The sequence below is a fragment of the Juglans regia genome, unplaced genomic scaffold, assembly GCF_001411555.2.
Source record: "Juglans regia cultivar Chandler unplaced genomic scaffold, Walnut 2.0 Scaffold_647, whole genome shotgun sequence".
In the NCBI taxonomy this organism is placed as follows: domain Eukaryota; kingdom Viridiplantae; phylum Streptophyta; class Magnoliopsida; order Fagales; family Juglandaceae; genus Juglans; species Juglans regia.
In genome coordinates, this window is record NW_023361327.1 from 16341 (window position 1) to 30000 (window position 13660).

Sequence of the window (13660 nt, forward strand, 5' to 3'; positions counted from 1 at the left end):
AAGCACATCTAAAGTCTTCTTCAAACCAAAATGACCACTCCAATATGCAAACTCAATGAATGGCAAATAATACTCCCGCAAACGTTCATGCAACAAGTCAATGAATGGCAAATGATACTTCCATAAACGTTCATGCAACATTTCTAAAATCTTATTTTCACCAGAATGACCACTCCAATTATATGCAAAATCAATGAAATACAAATGATACTCCCGCAAACGTTCGTGTAACACGTCTTTGAAAGGCAAATGATATTTCCATAAACGTTCATGCAACACAACAAAAGTCTTCCTTACACCATGGTTACCCAACAAACCAGCATGTCCATCACACACAAGCAACTTACGCATAAAATTAGTAGGCACACAAAATCTATTCATTCTAAACAAGTACCAATCTAGTTTATAGAACTTACCAAAAGATGCATTCTCACATGTTCCATACACACTAGCAAAGTCATCATTATTAGCATGCAATTCCTTATCATATTCAAATCTCAACAATTTCGCATCTAAAATGAAGACAAGGACATACCTTCTTGCTAAAGCATCAACCATAAAATTTTTCGTACCTTGTATATATTTGAATACATGAGGAAAAGTCTCAATACAATCCTCCCGCTTAGCATGCATTCTAGTCAACAACTTACCTTGTCCCTTTAAGTGTGTCAATGACTCTTGTTTTTCCAAGAAAGGTCGATTAAGAATTGTCGCACCTGGCATAAAATCAATGTAGTGTTCTATCTCCCTAATAGGTGGCAATCCACAAAAGACACCACTAGGAAACATGACCTCATATCCCTGCAACAAAGAGACAACAATACTAGGCAAACATACGTCAAGTCCGTTAGGATTAAGACTTGCCTTAGCACAAAAACTCACTTTTCTCTTTGTTTTTCTCTCACTTTCTTCACACTCTCTTTTCTTTCCACTCTGTTTTTCTTTTTCACTCTCTTTTTCACAATTACTTTTCAACTCATTCTCTCTTTTGCTTAAGGTTTTAGTCTCACCCTCTTCTTTTTTCTCTCTCATTTTTCTGTCTTTCTCCATTTCGGTCTCACTGTTTCTTTTCTTCTCAATCTCACATTCACTCTTTCTTTTCAGCACAATCTCACTTTCACTCTCACCTTCACTCTTACTATTAAGCTCATTCTCACTTTTTCTTGAGGTTTCAGCCTCACCCAAATCTTTTCCCTTTGGTGGTTCGGTCTTCTCCTTTGCTACAACTTGATCATTTTTGTCCCACTTTGGTTTCCAAGAAGTGCTAGAAACCGAAGTATACCTTGATGTATCATTTCCTTTTAGCCGTCTCTCCACCTTCATAGCCATGTGCACCATGTCCTCTATCTCCTCATAATGTTGCAACTCAACTACATTGGCTATCTCCCTATTCAACCCCCTCAAAAATCTTTTCATTATGGCCTCCTGATCCTCCACAACATTAGCCCGAATCATAGCCACCTCCATCTCCTTATGGTAGTCCTCTACACTCCTAGACCCCTGTATAAGATTTTGTAATTTTTGGTAGAGGTCTCTATAGTAGTGGCTAGGTACAAATCTCCGCCTCATGATAGCTTTCAACTCTCTCCATGTTTCTACAGGCCTCTCAAAATTCCTCCTCCTATTGGATACTAATTGATCCCACCAAATAATCGCATAATCAGTGAACTCAATTACAGCCAACTTCATCTTTTTCTCCTCAGAGTAATTATGACAATCAAACACCAACTCTATTCTTTTCTCCCACTCTAAATAAACTTCAGGGTCAGTTCTACCTTGGAATGATGGTATTTTCATTTTGATGCTTCCAAGGTTCTCATCTACTCTATCTCGACCCCCTGAGTTTGCCCTAAGGCCTCTTCCATGCCTAACTCTTCTATGTCTACCGAATCCAACTTCAGATGTTAGCACTTTCTCATTCTCACCATACTCTCCATTCTCATACCCATTCTTAATATTAGGCTCACGTCGCCTCCTATCTTTCTCTCCTTGCAGATTTCTAACCATTACTTCTTGATTATCCATACTATTCCTCACTTCACCTAACACCAAGTTCAACCGCTCAAACTCTTGTTGCATGGCATGCAACACAAAGGTTGAGTTATCTGCTCGCCCCCTTGGAGATGAGCTACTCCGATGAGACATTACAAGGTGCTGCACAGAAGAATGTTAGTGGTAAAAAAGAAAACCTCACACACTCCCTTACGTGTTTCAACTCGAATAATGGCACTCTACTCGTGTTTCACTCTTAATGGCTTTTTTCTCGATAATAGTCTCACACTCTCTTGCCTTTTACCTCAATAGTTTTTCCACTCAAGTTCTTTCAGAACTAAATGAACTCAATCAAGACAAGGCAACCTTGTTTTATCCCAACTAGTAATTAGATTCAGGAAACAAGAACAAGAGAAACATGAAGGAATAAAAATGACACGAGAATCAATGAAGTTATACGAATGAAAGAGTAACAATAAGACAAGATACCAACTTGAGTGATGTATGCAGCAGCCCCTTTGATGATAAGGTTCAATCAACAAATTTCTTTCTTTCTCATTGTTGTAACTATGTAGCAACTTTGAATATGCTACCTTCTCTTCTCTTCAACTTCTTCTTTTTTTTTTTTTGGAATTTTCTTTTCTTTTCTTTTCTTTTCCTTTCTTTTCTTTTCTTTTCTTTTCTCTAATTCATCCACAAACAGCAATATTCAATTGTGAAAACCAACCAATTGAATTCAAACACACAAACATGGACAATGAAATAGAAAAGAATCAATGGAACGACACTCCAAGCAATTGACAAACTTAGAGATGCAGGAAACCCTAGAATTTTGAAACCCTAGGTGATGCAAATTTCAGCCAAACCCAAAACCCTAAGAATTTCGGCAGCCTACTTTTTGTTTCAATTTTGTTTTTTTGGCAACCCTAGAACAATGAAGCCCTAGAATTAAATTTAAGGATGCTAAAATTAAAAGATAGAATCAGACCTGATTGGAAACCTTGCTCTGAATACCAAATGATATGAACCCGCGGGAATGAAATCCCTTGAACCCACAGTCAATTTGAAAACTCCCCAAGAAAGCCAAAATCAAGTCAATGGATGGAGAACCTAGACCCGATGAGAACTCGTTTCAAGAACCTAGATTATATTAAAATCTAGACCCGTTGAAGAACCCGTCTCAAGAACCCAGATTACAAAGGAGGAACGCCACAAAGGTTGTGATTTACCTTTGATAAGTTCAAAAGTTCAATTAAGAACAAGAGGAGTAAAACTCAACTCACAATGAATAAATTCATCAAATTTTATAAATTTCATAATCTGATTAGAATGAGGCTACATAGAGTATTTAAAGGAAAACCTAATGAAACCCTAGCCAAAATAAACCCCCATCTTCCAAAAGTGCCCCTGGATGAACAGTGCCGCGGCTACAGTGCCGTGCTACAGTACTCGGCTACAGTAACCCTAACCCTAGTTCAATAAAATAATAACTTTCCCAACATGCCCTTGCATAGGCCCCCTTAAGTGCTTCCCATAATAAACTCAATTATTCTAAACTAATAAAATAAGTTCTTTAAATGAATTAAATAAGTTGAAACCCTTCAAGAGCCCAAAGCCTTTAAGTCTTGTTGTTGCCTTCTTCCGTAGCTGATCACATGAATTAAAACAGGATCCTCATCCTTCAAGCCCCATCTTGAATGTTGGCCTCTTGCTAAACTTATCCCAGGTGGATTGCATCAATCCTTGCATTGTCTCTTTGATCTTCTTGGCCCATCTGGAAGTTGCAAATGATCTTTAAAACTAGGCTCATCTTGGTTCCCATCACCCTGTGAATTCGATTTTGGGATTTACCCTTGTATTACTTTGACAGCTTCTACGCTTGGAAGTCAAAATTAAAAGCTGATCAAGTTTTTGGCGCCGTTGCCGGGGACAACTGGTGTTTAGCAAAGCATTCTCATATTGTTGAGAAGACGTTTGTAGCGTTGTGAACCTCTTCACAACTTGGGTGACATTTTTCTTAATTTATTTTTTTTTATTTTATTTTTATTTTGTTTTTTCTTTGTTTTGTTGTTGTTTGTCTTGCTTCTTTTATTTTCTGTTCTTGTTTGTATGACTGGTTGGACTAGGGACCAAACTTCTCGGTTGGTTAGGACAGAATCACAAGCATATTTTACCTCAGCATCACTTTCTTTTGAGTCATCTTCTGACACTAATAGTACCATGGCTGAAAATGAGAATCATGATCGGGGAAGTAGTGAATCAGAATAGGACACTTGGAGATTATTTACAACCTGTCAGAACTAGTACCCCCTCATGCATAATCCTACCTTTGAATGCAAATGTCTTTAATTTCAAACCTGGAATGATTCCATTAATTCCACATTTTCATGGCATGGATTCCGAGAATCCGTACCTTCATATCAAAGAATTTGAAGAGGTTTGTTCTACATTCATGGACCCAACATGCACTGAGGAGGTTATTAGACTAAAGTTGTTTCCATTTTCCTTGAAAGATAAGGCTAAAACATGGTTAAATGCATTAAGACCTAGATCTATAGGCACATGGCAGGAAATGCAAACTGAATTTTTGAAGAAATTTTTTCCAATACATAGGACAAATGCACTTAAAAGACAAATCATGAACTTTGCCCAAAAAGATTCTGAAACTTTTTATCAAAGTTGGGAAAGGTTCAAGGATCTTTTAAATGCTTGTCCTCATCATGGTTATGAAAATTGGCGTTTGATAAGTTTTTTTTATGAAAGTTTGACACCTAAAATGCGCCAATTTGTACAAACCATGTGTAATGGAGAATTTTTTGACAAAGAGCCTGAGGAAGCATTTGAATATTTTGATTACCTTGCTGAAAATGCTCAATCTTGGGACACAGCTGATGTGCATGATAGGTCTAGGCAAATTGAGTCTGGTCATGGAAAATACACTTTAAAAGAAGATGATGATTTGCGTGCTAAGTTAACCTTGTTGTCTAGAAAAATGGAAGCTATGGAATTGAAAAAGGTAAATGAAGTGCATGCTGTCCATAAAAATTTAGAGAAGTGTGGCATATGTGAGGATCATGGGCATGCAACTAATGAGTGTCCCACGATCCCCGCATTCAAAGAGGTATTGTTGTACCAATCTAATGCTGTAAATATGATACAAAAACCATATTCTGGTCCTTATTCTAATTCTTATAATCCAGGATGGAGAAACCACCCAAATTTTGAGTGGAGGAATGACCAGCAATTAGCTCCAGCAGCCTTGGCTCCAGGACCCTCTCAACTCGCAATTCAAGCACCTCCAATGCAAAAGAAGGGTCTTGAGGAGACGATGCATCAATTGTCAAACACCTTGCAGCAGTTTATGCAAGGTCAAGCAACAATCAACAATCAAAACTCTCAAGCGATAAATGACATTCGGAGCACACTTACCAAGATGACTACGGCTTGGAGTTCTCAAGAGAAAGGAAAACTTCCTGCACAACCTCAACCCAATCCACAAAGTCAACCACCACAAGGAGCGGTTGAGAGCTCAAATGTGAGGCAAGTGAAGGAGGTCACTACTTTGAGAAATGGTAAGGTGGTGAACATTCCAGCTCAAGGTTCAGACAAGGCTGGTAAGGTCTCTAAACTTGTACTAAATGAGGCTGAAAATGGTGAGTTTGAACAAAATGAAACTGAAACTGAAAATATTTCATGTCCTGTACCTGCTCCTTTTCCTCAAAGATTGGTTCCTCTGCACAAAGACAAACACCGATCTGAAATTTTAGAAATATTCAAAAATGTTAGGATTAATATCCCTTTGTTGGATGCTATTCAACAAATTCCTGCATATGCTAAGTTTCTAAAAGATTTGTGTACAGTTAAAAGAAAATTAAATGTGCAAAAGAAAGCTTTTCTTACTGAGCAGGTCAGTGCCATAATTCAGAGTAATACTCCACCAAAATATAAAGATCCCGGTTCACCAACAATTGCTTGTGTTATAGGAAGTTCAAAAATTGGTCAAGCATTGTTAGATCTAGGTTCAAGTGTGAATTTGCTGCCTTATAATGTTTATGAGCAACTTGGTTTGGGTGAATTAAAACCAACTCCTATAATTTTACAACTAGCAGATAGGTCTATTAAAATGCCAAGAGGAGTTGTTGAGGATGTTTTGGTTCAAGTGGATAAATTCTTTTATCCCGTTGATTTTGTTGTGTTGGATGTTCACTTGACACCAAAATCTTCTTTTCAAGCACCTGTGATTCTTGGGAAACCTTTTCTTGCTACTTCAAATGCATTAATAAATTGTAGGAGTGGTGTTTTAAAGCTGAGTTTTGGGAACATGACTCTTGAACTAAATATTTTCAATATTTGTAGGCAACCTCAAGACTTGGAAGATGTACAAGAAGTGAATCTGTTGGAAAGCATCCTTGAAGAGGAGACTTATTTGGCATATCAACCCACTAACCTGCTGTTTGAGTTAGAAAATTTTTGTGAACTTCTCTCTGATGACACACCCATTGATGTTTCTCATGTTTTTAATGCAGAAAATAAATTGGAGACTAAATGGAGGCCAAAGATTGAGCAACTCCCGCTGTTGACAGCAAGTTTGAAGCCTTCAGCAAATGAAATCCCCACACTTGAGCTGAAACCATTGCCAAGTGACTTGAAATATGCATTTCTGGGACCGGACAGCACCTTTCCAGTGGTAATTTCAGCCCAACTCTCTCATGATCAAGAAGGCAAATTGATGGAAGTCTTAAAGCAACACAAAGGTGCCATTGGGTGGACAATAGCAGATATAAAAGGTATAAATCCTCTTGTGTGCACTCATAGGATTTACTTAGAGGAAAATGCTAAAGTTTCTAGGGAGATGCAAAGGAGATTAAATCCTACCATGAAAGAGGTGGTAAAAACAGAGATTTTAAAGTTACTTGACGTGGGAATCATCTACCCTATTGCGGACAGCAAGTGGGTAAGTCCCATTCATGTAATTCCAAAAAAATCTGGGCTTACCATTGTGAAAAATGAGAAAGATGAACTGATTCCTACTAGGATTTCTACTGGTTGGCGAATGTGTATAGATTATAGGAAGTTGAATGCCGCCACTAGGAAAGATCATTTCCCTTTGCCATTTCTTGATCAAGTGCTTGAAAAAGTTGCGGGTCATGATTTCTATTGCTTTCTTGATGGATATTCTGGTTTTTACCAAATAGAAATAGCACCCGAAGATCAAGAGAAAACAACTTTTACTTGCCCGTTTGGCACTTTTGCATTTAGAAGAATGCCTTTTGGACTATGTAATGCACCTGCTACTTTTCAAAGATGTATGCTTAGTATTTTCAGTGACATGATTGAAAACTGTTTGGAAATATTCATGGATGATTTTTCAGTGTTTGGCAGTTCTTTTGATGCATGTTTGACTAATTTACAAGCTGTTTTAGCCAGGTGTGAAGAGAAGCATTTGCTTCTCAATTGGGAAAAGTGTCATTTCATGGTTCAACAAGGCATAGTTCTGGGTCACATAGTCTCATCACGAGGTATTGAAGTTGATAAAGCTAAAATTGAACTTATTTCCAAGCTTCCTATACCCAAAACAGTAAAAGAAATCAGATCATTTCTTGGGCATGCTGGGTTTTATAGGAGATTCATTCAAAATTTTAGTTCTATCTCTAAGCCTTTGTGTGAGTTACTTATGCATGATGTTGCTTTTGAATGGACCTCTTCTTGTCAAGATGCTTTTGATAAGCTGAAAATTTTGCTCACCACAGCTCCTATCATGCAGCCCCCTGTTTGGTCTATTCCTTTTGAGATAATGTGTGATGCCAGTGATGTAGCCATAGGAGCTGTTCTTGGACAGCGTATAAATAAGTTCCCACATGTCATTTCTTATGCAAGTAAAACTTTAAATGGAGCCCAAAGAAATTATTCTACCACAGAAAAGGAATTGCTTGCTGTAGTTTTTGCATTAGACAAGTTTCGAACTTATATTCTTGGTTCTCCTGTGGTTGTTTTCACTGACCATGCAGCGTTAAAGTACTTATTGTCAAAGAAGGATGCTAAACCACGTTTAATCCGATGGATTCTTCTTCTCCAAGAATTTGACCTTATCATCAAAGACAAGAAGGGTGCTGAAAACGTAGTTGCCGACCACTTGTCTCGGCTTACATTTGCTGAAAAGGATCACACTAACCCTATCCTTGACTCTTTTCCTGATGAACAATTAATGTCAGTTGAAAATTTGCCTTGGTTTGCTGACATAGTTAATTTTTTGGTGACAGGACAAACTCCACCCCATTGGAGTGCTCAAGACATGCGGAAATTCAAGCATGAGGTAAAGTCATTCTTTTATGACGATCCTTACTTGTTTAAATATTGTTCTGACCAAATCATAAGGAAATGTGTGCCTGATCATGAGATACAAGCTGTTCTTTCTTTTTGTCATAATGAGGCTTGTGGGGGGCATTTTTCTGCAAATAAAACTGTTGCAAAAATTTTACAAAGTGGGTTTTATTGGCCACATATGTTTAAGGATGCGTATAATTTTTGCAAAACTTGTGAGCCATGTCAAAAACTAGGCACAGTCACTAAGAGAAATATGATGCCTTTACAACCCATTTTGGTCATTGAGATTTTTGATTGTTGGGGGATTGATTTTATGGGACCATTTCCATCTTCTTTTGGTTATTTGTATATCCTCGTGGCTGTTGATTATGTTTCTAAATGGGTTGAAGCCATTCCATGTAAAACAAATGACCATAAGATTGTGCTTAAGTTTTTGAAAGAAAACATTTTTGCTAGATTTGGCATGCCTAAAGCTATCATTAGTGATAATGGAACTCATTTTTGCAACAAACCATTTGCTGCCCTCATGAAAAAATATGGTATACACCATAAAGTTTCCACTCCATATCACCCGCAAACGAATGGGCAAGCTGAATTAGCTAATAGGGAACTTAAGCACATCTTAGAAAAAACAGTCAACCCCAACAGAAAAGATTGGTCTTTAAGGCTTACTGATGCGCTTTGGGCTTATAGGACAGCCTTTAAAACCTCTCTTAACATGTCTCCTTATCGCTTGGTCTATGGAAAGGCATGTCATCTTCCAGTTGAGCTTGAACATAAGGCATATTGGGCTGTTAAACAATTTAATTTTTCTATTGACCATGCTGGTTCTGTGAGAAAATTTCAGATTTCAGAATTGGATGAGCTTAGGCGAGATGCATATGACAATTCTAAATTGTCAAAGGAACGCATGAAGGTATTACATGACAAGCACATCCAAAGAAAGAGTTTTGAGCCCAATGAGCAAGTCTTACTTTACAATTCCCGCCTCCATCTATTTCCAGGCAAATTAAGATCGAGGTGGAGTGGGCCTTATGTAGTTAAGACTGTGTTTCCATACGGAGCTGTTGAGATTACTAATCCTCAAAATGGAAACACTTTCAAAGTTAATGGCCAACGACTTAAACATTTTTTGCCAAAACTTTCACATGAGGATGCTTCTATTCCTTTGGAAGATCCCATTTATTCTCATGGTTCTTAACTCATTGTTGTTTTGTTTTAATTTTTTTCTTTTTCTCTTTCTTTTTCTCCTTTTATTTGTTTCAGTTCTATGTTTTGTTCTTTCTTTCTTTTTCTTTTTCTTTAGTATATCTTTTCAGGTTCAGCACTGTTTATTCCTTTATGGTTTCATTTTTACATTCACAATCCTTTCAGCCATCTCAGGTATTTCCCTTTGGCCCTATTTTCTTTCATGCTTTAATGCATTCATGATTTGCATTGAGGACACTGCTCATTTTTAGTTGGGGGGTAAGGAGAGCCTTCTACCATTAGTCTCTCAGGATTAATTATTGTGGGGTCTGATTTTTTTTTGTTGCTACCAAGCTACTATTTTCACACTTCTCTACTTAAGATCAGATAGTTGCAGTTTTGGGCTACACTAATTCTCATTGGTTAGTTTTAAGTTTGACACTTGACCTTATGATATGTCTTAGCAACTCAAACTTGGGAAAGTTACTTCAAAGCTATTGATTGATGACCTTAATTGACACAAACAGATACTTTTTGTGGTTTGTTTGACGACAATCAGTGGTTTCTTCTAAGCAACTAGCAAGAACTACAATGAACCATATCTTAATGGCTTAGGAAAAGTGTGATGAAAATTAAAAAAAAAAAAAAAAAGGTTGCAAAAGTACATTAGAAAAGGGACAAGCTAGAGATCATGCAAAAAAAAAAAAAAGCATGTACATTGGAAAAGGCTACCTATCACCGGGATCTGTTAAAAAAAAAATGGGTCTTTCAAAGTGTGATAGCGTGAAAGCCGCCAACGTAATGGTTTTGAATTGGAGTGAAGACCTTTTGGTCTTTCTTGAAAAAAAGTTGCTAGGTTGAAACTATTGTGAGAGATCTTGAAACCAACAAATGAAAATCTGTTCACACACTTGGTGCACTCAAAGATCTCCAGCTTAAGTACATTTCCCTTGTTTGAGCTCTTGAGAAGTTTATAAGCTTTTGTGTTGAGCTAAAACTTGACTTGACTATATTCTAATGCCCATGATTTCAATATGATTGATCTTTTGTAGAGATTTTTGAGTTTAGTAGCTCATTCTTGGAACCTACAATATTTTTTTGTCGCATTGTTTGCTAGAGACTAGCAAAAAGCTAGTTGGGGGGTGTGATAAAAGGTCAAAAACTACATGATTAAATTGCTAAAGTGAGTGATTTGTTTAACCAAAATGTGAATGAGCATTTAATTATGTAGTAATTTCTAATTCTTGACTCAATATGAAATTTTGATATTTTGCACTTGAAAGAAGTTGTATTGCAGTTAGTTCACACCAAAAAAAATTAATACTCCAAAATTGTACTCATGTCTTATTTATGTTGCAGGGAGATGAATTGAGCAGCAAGGGCAAAATGCAAGAGGCAAGGAACGAAGGCACAAAACGCAAGAGAGGGAGGCATGAAACGCGGACGCATGTGCTGGGCTGCAATGGGATGAAACGCACAGCAGCAAGGCCTGGTGGGCAGAGACGTGCGCACTGCAGTGGAATGAAACGCTGGGCTGCGGACGTGAAACGCAGGAGCTGCGTGCGCACTGCAGGCAGATCAAAACGCGCAGCATCAAGGCCTGGTGGGCTGAGACGTGCACATTGCGGAGAGATGAACTGCACGAACGTGGGCTGAAATGCGGGAGCTGAAACGCACGAGAGAAACGCGCAGCACAGGGGCGGATCAAAATGCGGACGATGCGGACGTGAAACGCAGAGGCTGAGGCGTGCACACTGCAGAGAGACGAAACGCATGATCTGGAGGCATAAAACGCAAAACAGAGGGTATAAAAAGAAAAGGGAATTTCGTGCGCCGGCAGTTTTTATTTGATAGTTTTTCTGTGTTTTTTTCGTCCGCGCATATTTTTCTTTCAGAATTTTATTTTCGCACAGCTTCATCTTCCTCTTCAATTTATTTTTCCAGTTGATTTTATTTTTCTGCAAGTTTGTATGTTTTTGGGTTTTGAATTTCAGCACATTTGTGGGATACAGTATATTTTTATTCAGTAATTTTCATTTGAAACAGTATATGATGATGTTAGATTTTTATTTTCTTGAGCATTTTGTTAATTTAGAGATGATAGGCTAGATTTTTAGCTTGGGATTCAATGAGTAACCCGTGACTATTTGGGATTGGATTTACTTCAATATTTAGTGCTTTTGATGATTAACTTGATGGATTGTATCTCAATGTGCATCTAGAAAATATTAGAGTTCTTTGTTCTTGGTTTAGATCAATTGTAGACGTAAAGGCACAATTGATACTTGAACAAGTAACATGACTTTAATGATTTTCTTTCACTTTCTATGATTGTTATATAATTCATCAAGTAGTTTTATTAAAATAAAATTGTGGTTCATTGCTATATTATCCGACTATGATTTCTAGGAATGAGAAAATGGTTGAGAGAAAATAAAAAGAGAAGTAAATCCATCATCAAATTAGTGGGTGAAAATTGCATCCCATGTGTTTGTTTAATTGTTTCTTACTAGTTTAAGTCAACTTCCATACGATTTCTTTAAATCCCTTTAATCTTAGCAATTTTAGAAAAATAGATTCTCTTTTATTTTCAGCTTTACTTATGCTTGAACGTCCCGACAATTTCACTCATAATTCACTCTACACTCCCTTAGTAAATATCCACATTTAGGTGTAAATATTGTTAGTGGTTAAGTTTAGGAATTTATTTCTCTTTGCTGATTATTTTAAATTTTCGTGTCACTCCAAACGGTAATATGTGGTCTTGCGAAAATGAAATGTTTGCTAAATTCTCATTGTCCTTGTGAATTCGATCTTGGGATTTACCCTTGTATTACTTTGACAGTTTCTACGCTTGGAAGTCAAAATTAAAAGCTGATCACCTTTCCTTATGTCATCCATTACAAGCAAGGTAAGGAGAACATTGTTGCTGATGCTCTATCCCGGAGGAGTAGTTTGGATGGACAAAAGAAGGCGGAGTTGGTGAAGTCACTTCATGAGAGGGTACGGCTTCAAATTGCCCAAAAGAATGAAAGGGTTGCTTCCCAAGCCAATAAAGGACGAAGGCGTGTCATCTTTGAACCAGGAGATTGGGTTTGGGTTCACATGCGCAAAGAAAGATTCCCAGAAGGACTAAGTTGCATCCTCGAGGAGATGGACCTTTCCAAATTCTTGAGAAAATTAATGACAATGCATATAAAGTGGATCTTCCAGGTGAGTATAAAGTTTCTGCAACTTTCAATGTTTCTTATCTTTCTCCTTTTGATGTAGGTGAAGATTCGAGGTCGAATCCTTTTGAGGAGAGGGGGAATGATAGGAACCAAGGTGGGCCTACTCTTAAAGATCTTTTGCAAGTTCCAAATGGGCCAATTACAAGATCAAGGGTCAAGAAGATCAAGGAAGCAATGCAAGGATTGGTGCAATCCACTTTAGATGAAGCCAGCAAGAGCCCAACATTGAAGATGGGTCTGAAAGAAGAAGAACCAGCTTTGATCCACTTTATTCAAGCTGTGGAAGACATGACTTAGAGATACGGCCTATTGTTATTGGAGGCTTCCAATTTGGTTAAATGATTTATTTTATTAGTTTAGAATAAGTGGGCTTGAAGATGCTTGGCTCACATGTCTTATTTCTTTTGAACTATGTTTTTGGGAATGCCTTGTATTTTGGCCATGGGCTTATTTGGAAAGTTACATTTTAGGAACTAGGATTTCATCAATTTATTGTAGGGCTTACTGTAGCCGGTACTGTTCATCAAGGGTAATTTTGGGTAAAAGGGGCATTATTTTGGCTAGGGTTTTGATTAGGTTTGGCTTTAAAAACTCTTTGTAGCCTCATTTGAGAGTGAGACAATATTGAATTTTATTTGTGAGTTGAGTTTTCTCGTCTTGTTCTTGATTGAACTCTTGAACTTATCAAAGGTAAATCACAACCTTTGTGGCGTTCCTCCCTTGTAATCTGGGTTCTTGAGACGGGTTCTTCAACGGGTCTAGATTTTAATATAATCTAAGTTCTTGAAACGGGTTCTCATCGGGTCTAGATTGTCCATCCTTAACTTGATTTTTGGCTTTCTTGGGGAGTTTTCAAATTGATTGTGGGTTCAAGGGAATTCATTCCCACGGTTCATATCACATCACCCTCCTACTTGGACATTGAG

General features: G+C 37.5%; 1 protein-coding gene and 1 non-coding gene across 2 annotated transcripts; one reads left to right on the plus strand and one right to left on the minus strand.

The window, feature by feature from the left end:
* Nucleotides 1-4612: 4612 nt before the first annotated feature.
* On the minus strand, nt 4613-4719 carry LOC118346058. The gene has a single exon (XR_004799459.1). It is a non-coding gene; the product is annotated as a small nucleolar RNA R71 (small nucleolar RNA).
* LOC118346055 lies at nt 4716-11160 on the plus strand. The gene is made up of 6 exons (XM_035687067.1): nt 4716-5611; nt 5804-5899; nt 6821-8387; nt 8892-9509; nt 9623-9699; nt 10864-11160. Exons 1-6 carry the CDS (start codon nt 4769-4771, stop codon nt 11158-11160), a joined length of 3498 nt encoding a protein of 1165 aa, XP_035542960.1. The 5' UTR covers nt 4716-4768.
* The last annotated feature ends 2500 nt before the right edge of the window (nt 11161-13660 follow it).

Bases quoted from the DNA above. Each gene is read 5' to 3' on its own strand.
- LOC118346055 (XM_035687067.1), top strand. From the start codon at position 4,769: ATGCGCCAATTTGTACAAACCATGTGTAATGGAGAATTTTTTGACAAA. The intron at 5,612-5,803 runs GTCTCTAAACTT...TTGTTGGATGCT, and splicing joins GTTCAGACAAGGCTGGTAAG to ATTCAACAAATTCCTGCATA. The intron at 9,510-9,622 runs GTTCTTAACTCA...CTTTTTCTTTAG, and splicing joins AGATCCCATTTATTCTCATG to TATATCTTTTCAGGTTCAGC.